The sequence below is a fragment of the Pelodiscus sinensis genome, chromosome 1, assembly GCF_049634645.1.
Source record: "Pelodiscus sinensis isolate JC-2024 chromosome 1, ASM4963464v1, whole genome shotgun sequence".
Taxonomy (NCBI): domain Eukaryota; kingdom Metazoa; phylum Chordata; order Testudines; family Trionychidae; genus Pelodiscus; species Pelodiscus sinensis.
The window spans coordinates 82,188,189-82,205,595 of NC_134711.1; the positions used below are offsets into that span (position 1 = coordinate 82,188,189).

Sequence of the window (17,407 nt, forward strand, 5' to 3'; positions counted from 1 at the left end):
TAAGTGTAGACATGCAGAGTTTTAAACTATTAATTTATGTCTCCAAAGCTAGATGATCAAGTATAAAATGCTCCAGCCTATCCTCTTAGACTTCCATCTGTGGAACTTGCTAACCCGAATAATTCACAGCCTGCATAAGTGCAGTTCCCAGTTTCCCCCTATGTCAACAGTGCTTGCAGTGTTGGCACATACATTTATGTTATTGTGAGACCGTTGCACATTGTCTTCAAGATCATTTCTCAAATCTAGCAGTACAGGTTGAACCTCCCAAATTAGGGACTGTCTGGTCTGGTAACATCCATGGTCTGGAAGGAAGGACCACAGAGACAAGAGAGCCCTGTAGGTGAGAAGCATGAGCCAGCTAGAAGTCCTGCAGGTGCTGGTAGGGGCTGATCCTGCGGTGGGTGGGGAGTCCAGCTCTGGGGAGCCCTTGCATCAGCTGAGAGGAATCCCCAGCCCAGCTGGGAATCCCGGTGGCAGTGGGGCCAATGCCGTCCAGGGAACCCACGCTTCAGCTGAGCTGGTGGCAGATATGGGGACTCTCCAGCTGGGAAACCCAGTGGAAGCAGGGCCAGCAACAGCCGGAGGGGATCCTCAGCAAGAGTGGGGCTGGTAGCAGCCAAAGGGAATCCCCAGCCCTGTCCCAGAACCCCAACAGGAGCGGGGCCAGCAGGAAGCCCTGGCTTGACTGAGAACCCCTGTGAAGAGGGGCTGGTGGTTGCTGTGGAAATCCCAGCCCGAGGAGGCTTATCCTGGAAGCCCCAGCAGTGGGCAGAGAAGCCCAGGCTCTGGGGATGCCCACAGACTCGAGAGGAGCCTCGACCTCCCCTGATCTAGCAAACTCTGTGGTTCGGGACCACTCAGGTCCCGGGAATGCTGGTGTACCAGAGAGGTACAACCTGTAGCAGTATTCCATCTCCAGAACCTAGGTGTCAGAGAGGTTCTGTTTCTGAATGACTTTCTGGTTTGTGGGAATTTTCTTCTGGAGCCCTTAATCATGTTTAAAAGCCTTAGATTCATAAACCAAATCATGAGCTCAATGTCCCTGTGTCTCCCACTTCTGGGATACATTTTGAAGTACCCAACTTAGAGGAACTTACTTCTCAATGGAGAGGACAATAGGAGTTAATTCAGCAGCTTGAAGGTTTTCTTCAATGCTCTTTCATAAGACCCAATGAAGTCAGTCAGTGGGGCTTTGGACCTGTGAGAGCAAACCCCTGTATGCATTCAAAGTGAGGAATTACAACCTGGATCTATATAAAATGGATGTATATAGTTTGTATTGTGTATAACTTGTCTTTATAAAACACAATTTTTCTAGATTTTTACTTTTGGAGAACAAACTAAGCAGTGCATAAAAGACCCTGCATTGACAAGTCCTGTGGTTCCTTTGACAAATAATTACTTACCAGCTATCAACCTATTAGCCAAAGTCAAAATGAGGATTGGTAAGACATATTAAGTACATTCTTGCAATAATTTGATGAATATTTGAAAACTAATACCAGACTAACTGAAATTATTCTAAACTAACATCAATTTCTAATTAAGTAATAGTAAAAATGTAGGGAAAATATGCCCTTCTGAGATCTTCACTAGATGGATGTAGTCACTGCAAACAGCATAACAACTATGTAGTCACGGCACAATTATTAGAACAACTATAACAATTACAACGATTTCACATAAATATTATAGATTTGTATAATGCATGTATATTCCATATAATTTGCATCTATGTATCCATTTATTTTGTTTTTCTGAGTGTAATGTAAACAACTGCCTAGTACAATATACAGTTTTCAATTAACTTTTACTAAGAAAGAATGAAAGTTATTAACAGCAGCACGTTGAGGGCCACACAACATTTGTTCTATGAGAATTGACCATATATTACCCTTACTCCCTAATATATAGATCCTCATGGGGAATCATCGCAGAACAGTTGTTATGGTACCTAAACAATTCTTTTTAAAAGAGCAGGAAATAATCTGGGCCAATATTCCTTCTCTCAGTAAAATAAGTTATAATGTTTAATGCTGTGTATGAGTTGTTAATGAACAAATAAATTCTGGTCCATTTGTCTAATGTAACTAGCAATTCATGACATTTCTTTGCAAGTAACTTGGAAATACACTGAATATTCCCAGGAAAATAAAGCTCTAAATTCTGTTAGAGGCTTAAATTACTGGATCTTTGTCAGTTAAAAGCCAAATGTTTAAAAAGTTAGGACATTGATAGTTAAGCTTCTCAAACAATATTAATATTTCCTGTTTATTCCATCCTGCCAATTGTCTTTAGGTATGGTATTTGAATAATATTTCATTACAGATATCAGTATGTAGAACAAGGCAGAGAGGTCTCATTGATTCACAAAGGTGGCTATGATATAGTTATGATAGAGTTAGGGCCTGTGGGATGGCACTCTCATCCTGTGAGTGACCTCTCACGAGTGACCTCCCCAGGCCAAGTTCATGTGAATTTTGTAGGGCCTTGGATATAGTATTTTTTTTGCCCTGCATGTGTGTGCAGGGTAGGAAAAATGCAGTGTCAGTACTTTAAAAGGTTTGATGGGTCAGCTGCCCATATGTGATGTGGGGAGTTTTATGTAGATCTGACTCTACAGTATGGTATTTATCATGTGAACTTGGGGCAAGATCATGTAACTTGAATGATATAATCCCAGTAGCTCCAGTTATTTTCTTTATCTTCATAAAAGATGTATGCCCAATGGTGCTTGTATACATGTAAAATATACAAAACGTAAAGAGAAAAATCCCAAATACAATCACTTACCATCCATATAATTCTAGTTCACACCGTATAAATCATTCTGCAAAAAAATAACTTAATTTGGTGAGTTTTTACCTTTCAATCTAAACTTCTCGGAAATGCTTAAGAGAACAGATACGCTTTACAGAATTCTATGCAATATGTCAAAGAAACCTTTTGGAGATTTCTGGAAGTTTTGTTTTTGTGTAGATTCTGAAAGTTCAAGTGAAACTAGGGAATGATTCCTGGCCATTCCTTTCAAATATCCTATGGAAGGTCTGGTTCCTGTGTCCCATGTGAACCAAGCTACTTAGGATGGTTTATATAAACTAAATTTACATCATTTTGTGTTGAAAGATCTTCAAGAGCTCTCAGCTCCACAGTACATCATTGAGATATTTATGCCTTTTAGATTTTTGGAGTTTAGTATTGTAAGGACACATCTACACTGTAGGACAAAAGTCAAATTAAGATACACAACTTCAGCTACATCAGTTGCATAGCTGAGGTCGAAATATCTTAATTCAGCTTTTGGCGCTGTCTACACAGTAGGAAGTTGAAGGAAGAACACTCACATTTTGTTATTTTGAAATAACGTCAGTTATTTTGAAATAACACTGCTGTATAGATATACTATAAAATAATTCTCACCACAAGGAGGTTACTTCCTTTTTACAATATTTGTGGGTTTTAATAATTTACTCTTATCTGCATAAAATGTTTTCTTTTCAGGACATGCATTAGCTCAAGAAGTAGCTTGCGCATCCAAAAAAAAGAATCCATTACAATGGTTATCTGCTCTCCGTCATTTAGAAACAGCATTGGAGCTTTGTAGAACATCTGCAACAAGAGAATTAGATCTGGAAGCAGAAATTCTTTTTCAGAAAGGTAAGCAAACTACCTTTCTAACATATTCTTATGCCTGCAATGTACCTTAAAATAGATACATGCTCTTGACATTTCCCACATTGACAGACTGAATTAAAATATCGCTACTGCATTTAATTATACTTGACTATATTTAACATATTTTAGAAATACAAGAGGGGTTTCATGGAATCATTAGGACTGAAAGGGACCTCAGGATATCTTTTCTTCTAGTCCCCTGCATTGAGGCAGGGCTGCATATTATCTAGACCATCCCTGACAGGTTTTTGTCTAACTTGTTTTTTAAAACCTTCACTCTTGGGCTTTGTCTACAAGGCAAGGTTTTTGCGCAAGAAGCTTTTTGCAAAAGAGATCTTCCTCAAACTTCTTGCACAAAAGCGCATCCATACCTCAAAAGCAAGAGCATCCACGCTTCATGGACGCTCTTGCACAAGAAAGCTCTGATGGCCATTAACAGAATGGCCATCAGAGCACCTGTGCCTTTTCTGATGGGCTCTTTTTGTGCAAGAAACCCCTGCAGAGTATCCACACATGCCTTTTTGCGCAAGAGCTGTAGCACAGAAAGGAGTTATTCCTTGTGGAGAGAGGAATAACTCTACCAGCAAAAGCCTGCTGTCCTGTCAATTGACTGTATTTTTTTTTTTTTTGCACAAAAACACATTTGAGGTGTGAACGCTCTGCTGGTTTTTGCACAAAACTGCTGTTTTTGCACAGGAAACTTGTAGTGTAAACATAGCCTTTGAGATTCCAAAACCTCTCTGGGAAATTTACTCCAATGCTTAACAACGCTGACAAGATTTTCCTAATGTCCAACCTAGACTTCCCTTGCAACAATTTAAGCCCATTGCTTTTTGTTCTATCCTCTGAGATTTTCAAGGACTTTTTTTTCTCCATCTTTCTTGTAACAATCTTTTATTTATTTGAAAACTGTTCTATCCCCCCTCAGTTTTTTCTTCTCCAAGCTAAACAAATCTAATTTTTCAATCTCTACTCAGAGATCATGTTTCCTAGACTTTTAATCACTTATGTTGCTTTCCTCTGGACTTTCCAATTTTTCCTGAAATGTGGCATCCAGAACTGGACACAATAGTTCATCTGAGGCTGAGGGGGAAATCTCGCTCCCCTGGGGTACAGAGCCCCAGAAGGGTCCGAGGCCGGAGGTCAAATCAGTGAGGCAGGAGAGAAACCTAGAAGGGAAAACTTTATGATGCATGCATGCAGGCTGTCACTTCCAAGAGTGAAGCAGCAGCCCTGACAGACAGATTCAGGTATCCTATATACAGAATGCTTAGACAGTTCAGTTGTGGATTGTTCTTCTTTAACATATCAAAGTCTCAGCAGAAGTACTCTGAGACTTCTGTTCACCCCAGGAGTGCTAGAAGTAAGTTTTTACAGTACACAAAGCCACATGAGAACTTGAGTGGAGGAGTCTACAAGGCAAACTGTGACAAAGATAAGGGTTTACATGACAATTTGTGACAGACTAGGAGTATCCATGAATTTGAGATAGTCATTCCTAAGGGTCTTTGATTAGAGTTAATTTGATTTCACTCTGATACAGGGAGAGAGGCCTGGAAAACTTTTTAACCCTTACAGCAGTTTTCTTTAGAGAGTTTTGATTTCTGCACAGTCCCCCCTTTGACACAATTGGAGTTATTTGATTTTTCTCCCACAAGGCCTTATGTATAGTGGAAGAATTATTACTTGTGTCTTGTTTACAATAATCCTGCTAATTCATCCTAGAATTATGTTTGCTTTTTTTGCAGCAATGTTACACTGTTGACTCATATTTAGCATGAAATCTGCTATGACCTCCAGATCTTTTGCCACAGTACTTCTTCTTAGGCAATCATATCTCATTTTGTATGTGTGTAGTTGATTGATCCTTCATAAGTGGACTACTTTGTATTTGTCTTTATTGAATTTTATCCTATTTACTTCAGACCATTTCTCCAGTTTGTCCATATCCATTTGAAATTTAATCCTTTCAAGCACTTGCAACCCCTCCCAGTTAGGTATTGTCCACAAACTTTATAAGTATACTCTATGACATTATCTAAATCAGTGTTGAAAATATTGAACAAAAACAGCCCCAGAACTAAGTATGTAATAGTGTAGTTGATTAAATGATTAACCAATAAGCCACTTATTGGCTAACACTATTGGCTACATACAATCCCACCCTCCTGCCCCTACAGCTCTGAGTAAACTTTTTAGTGGGCTGGCCAACAGCCTGGCTCAGTCCCAGCTCATGCTGGGTCCCAGCATCAACCTTTGCTGCAGCTGTGCATTAGAAGCACTTTAAGAGCTGGTGCGCAGGTATGCTGGTTCAGTCCCAGCTCAAGCCAGTTCTGACATCAACCCCTGCTGCAGCTCTGCATTATTAGGAGATAGGGGAGCTGGTGGATGGGCAGGCTGGCTCAGTTCCAGCTCATGCCAGGTCCTGGCATCAACCACCACTGCAGTTCTGCATGAATACTATGAATGCTATTATTGCAGAGCCGCAACAGGACTTGATGCAGGGACAGGGTCCCATTAAGTTCATTGTAGTTGAGTGAAAGTCAAATAAGTTGTAAAGAACAAGCTGCAATATTGACATGCTTTGTTAGATTCTAATGACATTTAGGTGATGCTGTGTTTCCAGAGTTAATGTAACTATTCCATATATTTCAAGAAAGAATAATACTTCACTTTGGAATAACTTTTCATACTGACATCACACATTATATTTAAAAGCAAATTATAAAAACCTGAATATGTGCCTGTTGCTTATCAGTAGGAGAAAAGGAAAAGCAACATGTTACCCAAGTTTCCTGCATGAAAAAGGAATTTGGGTCTTGCAGAGAAAATAAAATAATGTAAAACTACTTTGTGTTTCTTTCTTAGGTAAGGTAGAGCGCCAGATTACTGAAGCAGGTAACAATAAGTCACCACTAGCTGCTGAAAGCCTTCTGGATGCCATAAAAGTGAGTCAACGAAATGATCAAAACTTTAGGTAAGGAACTCTGAATATGTGTTTCCAAACATGCCATTATGTGGTGTTTGGCTGTATTCTGGAACTACAACTTCTTATGTAATGTAAATATTGCAAGGGTTTAAATATATATTTCCATGCACACTGAAATAACCAACACATAAGTATTACATTAGATAAAAAGATTCAAAGGGGTGGTTATGTAAGTCTGTAAGGGTGCATCTACCCAGCACCCTAAACTCAAAATAAGACACGCAATTTGTGCTATGTAAATTGCATATGTTATTTTGAAACTATTTTGAAATAGCTTATTTTGAAAATTGTCATATTTTAAAATAACACACTATTTTGAGCCATTCCTTATCCCTTGTGCAAAGAGGTTTACCAGAATGGCGAAATAGTGTGCCCGTTATTTAAAAAAATATTTCAGAATAACAGGTACGTTGTGTAGATGCAGGGTAGCTCCGGTATCTCGAAATAGCTGTGCAGTGTAAACGTACCCTAACTGAAAAAACTTAAACAGTGAATAGCCCTGCAACACCTTAGACTAACAAAAATGTAGATGGTATCATGAGCTTTCATGGGCACAACCCACTTCTTCAGATGAATGGAGTTAAGGGGGCCAGGGTAGAAATAAATAGCAGAGAAAGAGAGGGGATGGGGAGGGAAAGAGAAGAGGAAAATTGGAGAAAAAGTATTGTCAATTAGTGTCCATGCTAAATGAAGCTTATAGAGTGGGCTCTAAGTATTTTAAGTACCTGGTTCTTGGGTACTTAGAATGACATAAAAAGGAGAAAGCTTTGTGTGCTGTCCCTGCCCCCTAGTAAAATCTCCCAGCTCCCATTGGCCAGCTTCTGGCTAATAGGAGATGAGACATTTTGCTGATGTCAGGGGCAGAGAATGAAGCTTCCTCACTCACCCTTCGCCCCGCCTCTTTCCGTGTGCCGGAGCAGAGCCATATGGAGCAGCTGCCTAGTGCATAAGCAGAGAGTCTGCAGAGCTGTTGGCTGGGAGCTGCATAGGTAAGTGCCTCCCAGTCACAGCCTGTCTCTGGCACCTCACCTGCTCTCTCCCCTCCAACTACCTGCCACAGGCCACCACCCAAACCCTCTGTATCTCCGCTCCCCACCTCCTCCAGGTCACAACCACCTCCCAGACTCTGCACCTCCTCCCCCAGGCCAGAATCCTTTCCTGCACACATACCCCTCCCTGACTCTGCACCCCATTCCTCTGCCCCACATCACCACCCAAACCCTATGCAACCCTTCCCCCAGGTCACAACTTCCTTCCAGACCCAGCACCCCTTCCTACAGCTCTCCTCCAGGCCAGAATCCTTTCCTGCACCCATAAGCCCTCCTGGACCCTTCACTCCAAGTCCCTGTCCCAGATCATAACCCCTTCCACCCAAATTCTGTCTCAGACCACACTCTCCCTCCTGCACCCCAGTCCTCTATCACAAGCTCCCTTTTGCATTCCACCCACCATCCGAGACTCTGTGCCCCCTCCACAGAAGTGCGACCCATGACAGCTTACCAAAATCTTGGAGTGGAAATTATTGCCCACCCCTGTTCTAGAGAATGACACAGTACCATACTGTGTTAATATAGAATTCACAAGCATCTAATTTGCCATATTCCTTCTAACAGAATGTATGGCAAAGTAGATATAAGATAGTTCTGTACTAGAGTCTTGGGTACTGTTCTGGATTGTGCCGGAAGTGACCTTGTGCAGGTGCTTAGTTATCTTGTCTGTGAAAGAGGTGATTTAGCGTTATTCTGTAATATGTGAAATGTTGGTTCAGAAAAAGAGTTGTGATGTGCACAAATTTATTTACAACAGTTTTGAAGAGCTTGGTCTAGACTCGTGCTCTTTGATTTTGAGGTTTAGTTCTCCTTTCCTTGGTCTACACAACTGTTTGTAGGAATGTATTTCTTTTGTTTTGCTTCATAAGAATCACATCTCTGCTAGAATTTACCACAGTAAATCTGTGAATTGGCAATAGTTCAGCATGTGGTTGTGCTTGAAAAGAGGAGTACATAATCTGAAGATTGTGGTTTGCACAGGAAGTGTCGTGAGTGCTAGGAGGACCTAGAAATACTTTAGAGCCAAATAGGAAGTCTTGACAAGTGACAGACACCTTCAGGGAGCAGGAACATTAAGGAATCTTTCCAACCATAGTGTCTTAACCTACTATAATAAAGACACATAGGAAATGGCCCAGAGAGACTGTGAAGATGACACCCTGCTTGAAAATTTAGGGTCTCAGAGTGAGATTTCAGAGTTGAAGGTGGAATTATGTTCCCCTGTACCTCATCTGAGTCCAGCAAGGGGATGAATGGACTGATTTGCTTTGTCTGGACATGTTTTGTTTATTCCTGGAAGAGGAAGGACCCTCCTATAGGTTTAGCTGGAGAGCTGTATTCCAAATCAACTGTCCACCAGAGGAAAAAAAATGAGTCAGTGGACATGTGACCCATACTGAAACATTGAATTATGTAGAAACACATCAAATTGTGTACGTAGAACCAGACCATTTTGACAAAAATAGCTTTTGTTTACCAAGTTTGCATATTACACAAAATATTTTTTTCATATTACTAAGTAGCTATGCTATTTGTTAGATTTTTTTTGTCTGATATGGTATACCTTTTTTACTTGAACTCTTTACATCAGGACTGGATTTTTTTCTTAAAGCTTTGCTATCTCAGAGTTACAGACTGGATGGGATTTTACAACCTGTATTATGCAAAAGTTCAGTGTGGATAATTGTAACAGTCCCTTTTGGCTTTAAAATCAATGCATCTTTGTGTTTATTTCTGCAGATTGGTAAGGAAATCCTACCTGGAGATAGCACTGTTATATTTCCATTTGTCTGTATACCAGGATGAGGCTTCACAAACCATTAAGATAGAGGCATCCAAAACAAAGGTGTGTATACTCCTTTTTTTCTTTTCTTTTTTCTTTTTTTTTTAAAGATAACCTCCTCCGAGCATGAATCATCGTTTGTTTTTTTAGCCGGGTGTGGAAACTTCCACAATATATATTACAAATACATAATAGTAACATAAAGTACAGCAGTAGAATTCTAATTTAGTCAGTTTGGTTTATGCTATTTTTTTCCAATGTTAATGTTGTATATAGAAATGACTTAAAATATACAGAAAAGCATTGAGGCCAAAAGAATAATACCCAAATTACTCATAGGAGCATGCTGCACCACCCCAAAAAACAAATACAAATTCTGCACAAAATATTTTAAAGTTTTGGACATTTTATTTGTCAAACTACCACCACATAATCACACCAGCTTCAATTCTTTTGGTAATTTATTTTAAAATAACTATCATCAAGTATGTTTGTCACAATACAGACACACACAAAAATTCCCTCAGGAGTAGAGAGTTGAATAAAACCCTATGACCACCTAGTTCCTGTTTCTTCTTCGAGTGGTCCCTGTGGGTGCTCCACTCATGGTGTTGGGCTCATCCCAGCGCCTCAGCTCGGAGGCTTCGCATAGCTGTATTCAGCTGGGTTGTGCATGCGCAATGTGCAGATGTGCTGTTTGTGCTCTTTGATATTTGCGCTCACCCAGCTCCCCGCTCAGTTCATCTCAATCGTCCCTGGCCACAGACGGAGCTCCGATTTCTCTCAGCAGTTTTTCAGTCCCCTCAGGGGATCTGTAGATAATGACTTGTAAATAGTTATTCCCTCCTTCATTTGATTGATCTTCTCTTATCTTAAAAAAAAGAAGAAGAAGAAGAAGAAAGAGACTTGTTAATACTTCGTTAAAAACCTCAGCTTCCTGCTGTCAGGGAGTCAAACTGACAACACAATTCACAGGAGGTAAGTTGAACCCAATCATGCCTGGATCCCCAGGTTTCAAAAAGTGTGTGCTATGCCGGGAACCCATGCCAATGTCGGATGGTCATTCAGTATGTATACACTGTTTAGGGGAAACCCATATTCCCCAATAATGCGGGTACTGCTCTAAAATGACAGCCCACACCTGCCGTGACAGGGAAATGCACCTCAAAATGTTGTTGTTTGACAAGGCACCGGAGCCTGATATAATGGCTATGGGACAACTTGGGGGGACCCAAAATCAAAGGGTCTCCTGCTCTCAGCCAACGGCACATAAAAGAAAGAAAATCTCCCCTGCCAGATCGCTCCCACCTTAGAGGACTGCAGGGGATAAGCCAGGGTCCTCTGGCTCTGTCCCACAAACCTCACTGCCTGTGTCAGGGGAAAAAGCAAAGAAGATTGCGGCATCCGAATGATCCTCTTCGGCGCTGAAAGCAGCCTCGGTACTGACAAGTGGCACCTGCGCTTTAAAGGCATTGTCACTGCTCCATTCAACCCCGCAGGTGGTGCCGGAGCAGTGGCCACCTGTGTGGGCACGATCGGCAGCGAACAGAGCTCTCCCAGCACCGGCAAGTGAGCTGGCACTGTTGTCGGCACCGCAGAGTGGTCCCGTGGTACAAACAACTCCAGCACCGACAGATAGAGGTGCCACAACTGGTTCAAACACCTGCACCGGAGGAGGAGCTGGAGCCGGCACCGGCAAACCCAAAGCCACCAGTGAAAGCAGCTGTGAAAACATGGAGACAGAGGATTCCCCACTCCTCTTCTCCAAGGTTTTCACTGGGACCTTCCCCTTTTCCTCCAATGTATCGATCACCTCTGCAGCATGCCTACTGGCAGCACAGCCCAAGACAGCAGTTCTACCACAGATGCTATTCTTCATATGGGCACTTGTCCTACAGTGACTATTACAGGCACCGATCCTACTCCCCACCATACAGACGGTTGCCACACTATCACTATTCTCTGTATTCCAGCTATGAGAGGCGACATACCAGCTGTAGATCATCCAGGTACTCGTCGTTTCACCCATCAGATTGATGTTGTGATCACCACCACAACTCCCCATATTCATCACTCCACCATATACATCAATAATCTTCATGTGCTGAACCACCACCAGCAAGGCACACGTTGCCACAGCAACAGCACAGTTGCCAGCTGACCTCTCCAATATCCGGGTGCCACAACACAGCACTCTGCGCTGAAGACGGCCAATTGTCGGAAGTGGAGGACCAGTAGACTGAAAACCTAATTCCTGACTGTTCATCCTCTTCGCTGGACGAGGCGGTTTTCCCAGTGGACATGCCTCCGCCTGATGACTTCAAACAGTTCCAAGATGGCTTCAAGCGAGTGGCCCAGTCCCAGGAAATCCAGCTAACAGAAGTGCAAATGAAACAGTATCGACTGCTAAAAAATCTGCACCCAAGGCAGAGTGCAAAAGTTGCCATCCGTATTGATGAAGCCATCATGGAGGCGGCAGAGATCATCTGGCAGACACCAGTGTCGGTGCCACCGACCTGCAGGAGAGCAGACAAGAAATATTTTGTCCCTTCCAAGAATCTCGAGTTCCTCTTTAACCACCCACAGCTGAACTCATTGGTGGTAGATGCGGCACAACAGCGGGCCAAAACACCGCAGTATAAGGCAACACCAGATATAAAAAAGCTAGACCTATTTGGCAGAAAAATATACTCCTCTGCAACCCCTTGCCACTCCTCCCAGATCTTCTCTCTCAGAACCAGGGGCCCTGCTATACCCCAGATCAGAGACCCTTCACCTAACAGCGTAGCTCCTAGCTGGTTCAAAGTAGAGGAGCACTTTTGTTCAGAGGCAGTGAAGACGGTACTATTGAACAGTAGAAGAGAGACTACGAGAAGGACTTACCTGGAAAAATGGAAGAGATTCATGGCTTGGTGTAAGAACAGTGACATCGAGTCACACTTGGCACCAATGCATAAAATTCTCGATTTATATCCTCTCTCTCGACCAAGCAGGTCTCTCTATCTCTACCCTGAGGGTACACCTATCAGCAATTACCGCCTTCCATGCAACCATCGATGGTCAGCCCATCTTTGCTCACCCCTTGACCAAGAGATTGCTTAAGGGAATAGCAAACCTCAAACCCCCTCACAGACCTGTACTCCCCGCTTGGAGCTTGGACTTGATCCTCGACATGTTGATGTATCCACCCTTTGAGCCGCTAGCCACCACATTGTTATCTATGCTTAACATGAAGGTGGTATTCCTATTGGCAATCACGTCCGCCTGTAGGATGAGTGAATTGGCAGCATTAATGGCAATACCACCGTCCATGGTTTTCAACAAGGACTTGGTCACATTGCATACTCATCTAGCCTTCATCCCTAAAGTCACGTCACAATTTCATGTCAACGAACCTATCATCTTACCCATCTTTTATCCAAAATCACATGCCTCTACTTGAGACGCATTACTCCATACCCTCAATGTACATCCAGCTATAGCTTTTTATAAAGACAGGACACGGATCTGGTGCAAAACCAACTGCCTAATAGTATCCATAGCGGATCACTCCAAAGGCAACCCATTGTCCTCCCAGCTTCTTTCCAGGATCATAGTCTCTTGCATCACCATGTGTCACTCAATCTGCAACAAGCCCCTTGAGACCCTACCTAGAGTACATTCCACTAGGGCAGAGGCAACATCTACGATGTTGGTCAAAGGAGTCTCACTGCCGGAAATCTGCAGGGCAGCCACATAGTCCTCAAACTTAACTTTTATGAACCACTACGCAATAGTGTGACAGTGGGCATTTGATTCCTTGGTGGCCTCAGCAGTACTTTCGGACATTGACAAACCCGAACTCCAGGAATGCAACATAGGTACTGCTACAAAGTCACCATGAGTGGAGCACCCATGGGGGGACCACTCAAAGAAGAAGTTGTTACTCACCTTCGTGCAGTAACAATGGTTCTTCCAGATGGGTCCCCTTGGGTGCTCTACTTCCTGCCCTTCCTTCCTGTTCCAGAGTTGTTTTCTTTTTGTATCCTTGCAGATACCGAATGGTGAGAGGAACTGAGTGGGGAGCCAGGTATGCACGAAGATCAAAGAGCACGAACGGCGCATGCTGCACATTGCACATGTGTGACCTGGCTGAATGCAAAGCCTCTGAGCTGCAGTGCCAGGATTAGTCCGACACCATGAGTGGAGCACCCATGGGGACCCATCTCGAAGAACCATCATTACTGCATGAAGTTGAATAACATATTCTCTGCCCCCCCGCTCCAGTGCCTAGCTGGGGGCGAGGGAGACATATCTCCTACCCCCCATAGCCCGCATCCTATCCCCCCAGAGCCTACCTATGGGCACTCCGGTCCAAATATCTGGACCTCCTCCTCATCAGTGCCCAGCTGCAGGGGTCCCCTTGCCTAGAAATCTATTCTCCTTTCCCAGAGCCACCAAGAATCCAGAGGGAGAAACAGTCTTATGTCTAGTTCCAAACTTGCCCAGAGTTTCCTGGATGCTGCCCTCTCCTTCCCTCAGAGCATGCAGGGACTGCAGGTACCGGGACCCTCTAGCTCTTCTCCATCTCCCTTCCTCACAGTAGTGTCTGCTATGTGCAAACTGGGTTCTGCCAGGTCCAGTGGTGGTTAGCAGCACGGCATCCCATTTTTGTTCGGGGGGGGGGGAGAAAATTCTGTGCATATAAGAGTAATTTCTGCAAAATTCTGCATTGCACAGTGGTGCAGAATTCCAACGAGAGTACTAATGTGTGGCTTAGTTTCACAATATGTGCTGTGATTCTCAAAGTGTAATTTTAAACTGAACTTCAAACATTTTTCTAAGTGCAGTTTCTTGGTATATTGTTATTTATATTTTGTTTTAGAACTGGAGATTAGGGGCAACATTGCAGACATAAAAGATTAATATACTGCAAGGTACAGTCACAAGCACTACGCCATCAGGGAAATATGCAGGTCAAGTAGGTAAGGAAAGAAGAGGTAATAGAATGATGCCACCTAAAATTCAAGAGAATGTTTACTGACAAAAAATGAAGAAAAATTTATACAAGAACTATGGAAAAGAGGGACCATGATGTGCCTTCAAAAATACAGAAATATATTAGAGACTGATTCTTATGGTTTGGGTGGTTTTTAAAATGCACCTGTGACTTTTCACAAATGTTACTGAGTTCTGTAACTTATTTACCATGACTCTTGCAGAACCTCCTCTCCATCAGGTATGTATTTCCATGGAAACCTTCCAACCTAATTATGAACTGTTGCTAAATTTTAGACTTCTCCAAAAGAAAATGTGGCTTCTAGTGAAAGAATCTCACATGTAACTGAAGTTTACAGAGCACAGGCCTGGATTGCAATAAGAGCAGCTACACAGGTTGGTGTGTTATTTTGGAGAAGTTTGTTGTGTTTAATTCCATCTTTGTGTTTAATTCCATCTTTGGGTAAGACAACACAGCAAAAATAAAAAGTCCTGTGGCATGAGTCTCAGATTCTGTGTTAGCTGACTTGGGCTTGCATTGCTAGGCTAAAAATAGCAGTGCATGTGTTCTGGCTCAGGTTGGAGCCTGGACTCTGAGACACTCCCCAATTGCCAGGTTTCAAAGCCCAGGCTCCAGCCTTAGCCCAAACATCTACATTACTACAGTCCCACAGTCCAAGCCCCATGAGCTACGGTCAACTTACATGGGCTCTGAGATTTGCTGCCACAGGGGTTTTTTTGTTTTTTGTTTTTGTTCTGTGTAAACATATGGGGCTACGTCTACACTGGCCCCTTTTCCGGAAGGGGCATGTAAATTTCAGCAGTCGTCGTAGGGAAATCCGCGGGGGATTTAAATATCCCCCGCGGCATTTAAATAAAAATGTCCGCCGCTTTTTTCCGGCTTTTAAAAAAGCCGGAAAAGAGCGTCTACACTGGCCCCGATCCTCCGGAAAAAGTGCCCTTCAAAGTAGGAATAAGAGCCTCCGGAAAAGGGCACTTTTTCCGGAGGATCGGGGCCAGTGTAGACGCTCTTTTCCGGCTTTTTTAAAAGCCGGAAAAAAGCGGCGGACATTTTTATTTAAATGCCGCGGGGGATATTTAAATCCCCCGCGGATTTCCCTACGACGACTGCTGAAATTTACATGCCCCTTCCGGAAAAGGGGCCAGTGTAGACGTAGCCATGCAGTATTCCATTGCTACCAGCTGAGAAGACAACACAGCATAGGATAGATAAGGATTAAAATTCATTGGGACTACTGCCAGATGTGTTATTTGGAATATTGAAAATGAATGGTGTATGAACAATGTCAGTTCTGACTAGTTGGTTTTACTTTAATTCAATGCAAATCTAGGAATTAAGTCCCTTATATGTGTGCATACACATTTGACACATGGATATGCATCAGTGGCATCCAGGTGAAGATGTCTGATTTGAAATCACTTGTACAATAATTGTCAACAGTAATGATCTATTTAAGTGAGATATATACTGTTTGTCGGAGAGAAATAGAAGATTTCCCTAAATATCTCTGGTATTGTGTGCTTAATTTTTTTATGTTTGTCTTCTATTTTCAGAGCTCGAAATATGTATACCTATTATTCTGACTAACCTAAATGTTAATTTTAGGTCAGTGAAGCTATGCTTGCTTCTCAGCTATTAATTGGAAAGAAGGGTGTTAAAGGTCACCAAGTGAAAACCATAACACAACAGAAGATCCCAGAATTTGCTTTTATGGACCTTCTTGCTTCATACAAAGATTTTTTGTCTGGTATTCCATTATCTTACAGTTGTAGAACATTTAATGAATCAATGAAAGTAGTTTTATTTATATATATATATACACACATAGTAATAGAATAGTGAAACTAATATTTAAGTCAAATTGTCTGGTTTACTTTGATGTTAGATTCAATTACTTGTGGTTTTGTAGTAGTAAAGAAGCAGATACGAACTTCCTTAATTGTTTTTCTTGCCTGCAATTAATTTTATTTGTATTACATATAAGGTAAAGACAAACCCTTGCCTTGCCTTTCCTTGCAAAGAAATACAAGGTTTAAGGAAGAGGAAGCCTCTTCCACAGCCCCAGAGCACCCTCACAGGAGCAAGAGTATGTTACACATTGGTTTTAGTGACAGATAACTTAGCTGCCAGCACTTAATACCACCAAGGGCACATGGTCAACTGAGTTAGGGGAGTTACTGTGTACTTAATCCCTTTTGAGCAGGCTAGAATTGGCAAGTAAATCATTGTGTAGTGGATTAAATAGATACACTGGTAAACTGTTCCTTTTTAAGACAGCTGCCCATGCTGCTTCAGGATTATCTGAGCCAACCTGCCCCTTTACCTACAGGGATGGCTCCCAAGCCTCTGGTCAGCTACCGTTGCTTCATTCCACACAGTGAGGTAGTATTTTTCTCTAAATGTTAGTTCTTCTTCAAGTGATGTCTCCGTGGGTGCTCCACTGTAGGTGTCGGGTCACCCCAGCACTGCAGCTCAGAGTTTTCCATAGCTGGTTGTGCTGCACGTGCACTCCAGGCGCCTCGCACTGTTTGCACCCTTTGCGTCACACATGTATCCTGACCCTTCCTCAGTTCCTTCGCTGCCACCCTCGGTTGCAGACAGAACTCACCTTGCTCCTCGGAGTCTTTACCTCAGAAATATATAGCTAATTTGTGTTAATATAATAGGGTATGTCTACACTAGCCCCCTAGTTTGAACTAGGGAGGCTAATGTAGGCATTCGAAGTTGCAAATGAAGCCCAGGATTTAAATATCCCGGGCTTTATTTGCATCTTCCTGTCCGGTCGCCATTTTGAAATTTCACTAGTCCGGACTAACTGTCCGCGGCTACACGCGGCAGGGAGCCGGTAGTTCGAATTAAAGCCCTAATTTGAACTACCTGTTATTCCTCCTGCAAGGGGCTTTAATTCA

The 17,407-nt window shown here is 42.6% G+C and overlaps 1 protein-coding gene and 1 long non-coding RNA gene across 13 annotated transcripts in view; one reads left to right on the plus strand and one right to left on the minus strand.

The window, feature by feature from the left end:
* Positions 1-17,407, plus strand: part of CFAP54 (cilia and flagella associated protein 54) — a 238,111-nt gene that overhangs the window by 197,211 nt on the left and 23,493 nt on the right. For 8 of the 10 annotated variants that reach the window (XR_012905249.1, XM_075933754.1, XM_075933762.1 and 5 more), the window contains 6 exons: positions 1,322-1,448; positions 3,505-3,660; positions 6,547-6,655; positions 9,457-9,562; positions 14,774-14,872; positions 16,104-16,245. Coding sequence is in view for 9 of the 10 variants with exons in the window: in XM_075933754.1 (XP_075789869.1) it covers positions 1,322-1,448; positions 3,505-3,660; positions 6,547-6,655; positions 9,457-9,562; positions 14,774-14,872; positions 16,104-16,245 (739 nt within the window). In the remaining variant the exon portion in view is untranslated. The other 2 variants (XM_075933796.1, XM_075933789.1) reach the window with 2 other exon arrangements.
* The window catches only part of LOC142830216 (uncharacterized), a 47,479-nt gene continuing 39,652 nt past the window's right edge, over positions 9,581-17,407 (minus strand). For 2 of the 3 annotated variants that reach the window (XR_012905262.1, XR_012905264.1), the window contains exons 3-4: positions 11,491-12,015; positions 9,581-10,370 (exon numbers count right to left, since the gene is read on the minus strand). This is a non-coding gene — a long non-coding RNA (uncharacterized LOC142830216). The remainder of the gene's footprint in view (positions 10,371-11,490; positions 12,016-17,407) is intronic. The other variant, XR_012905263.1, reaches the window with a different exon arrangement.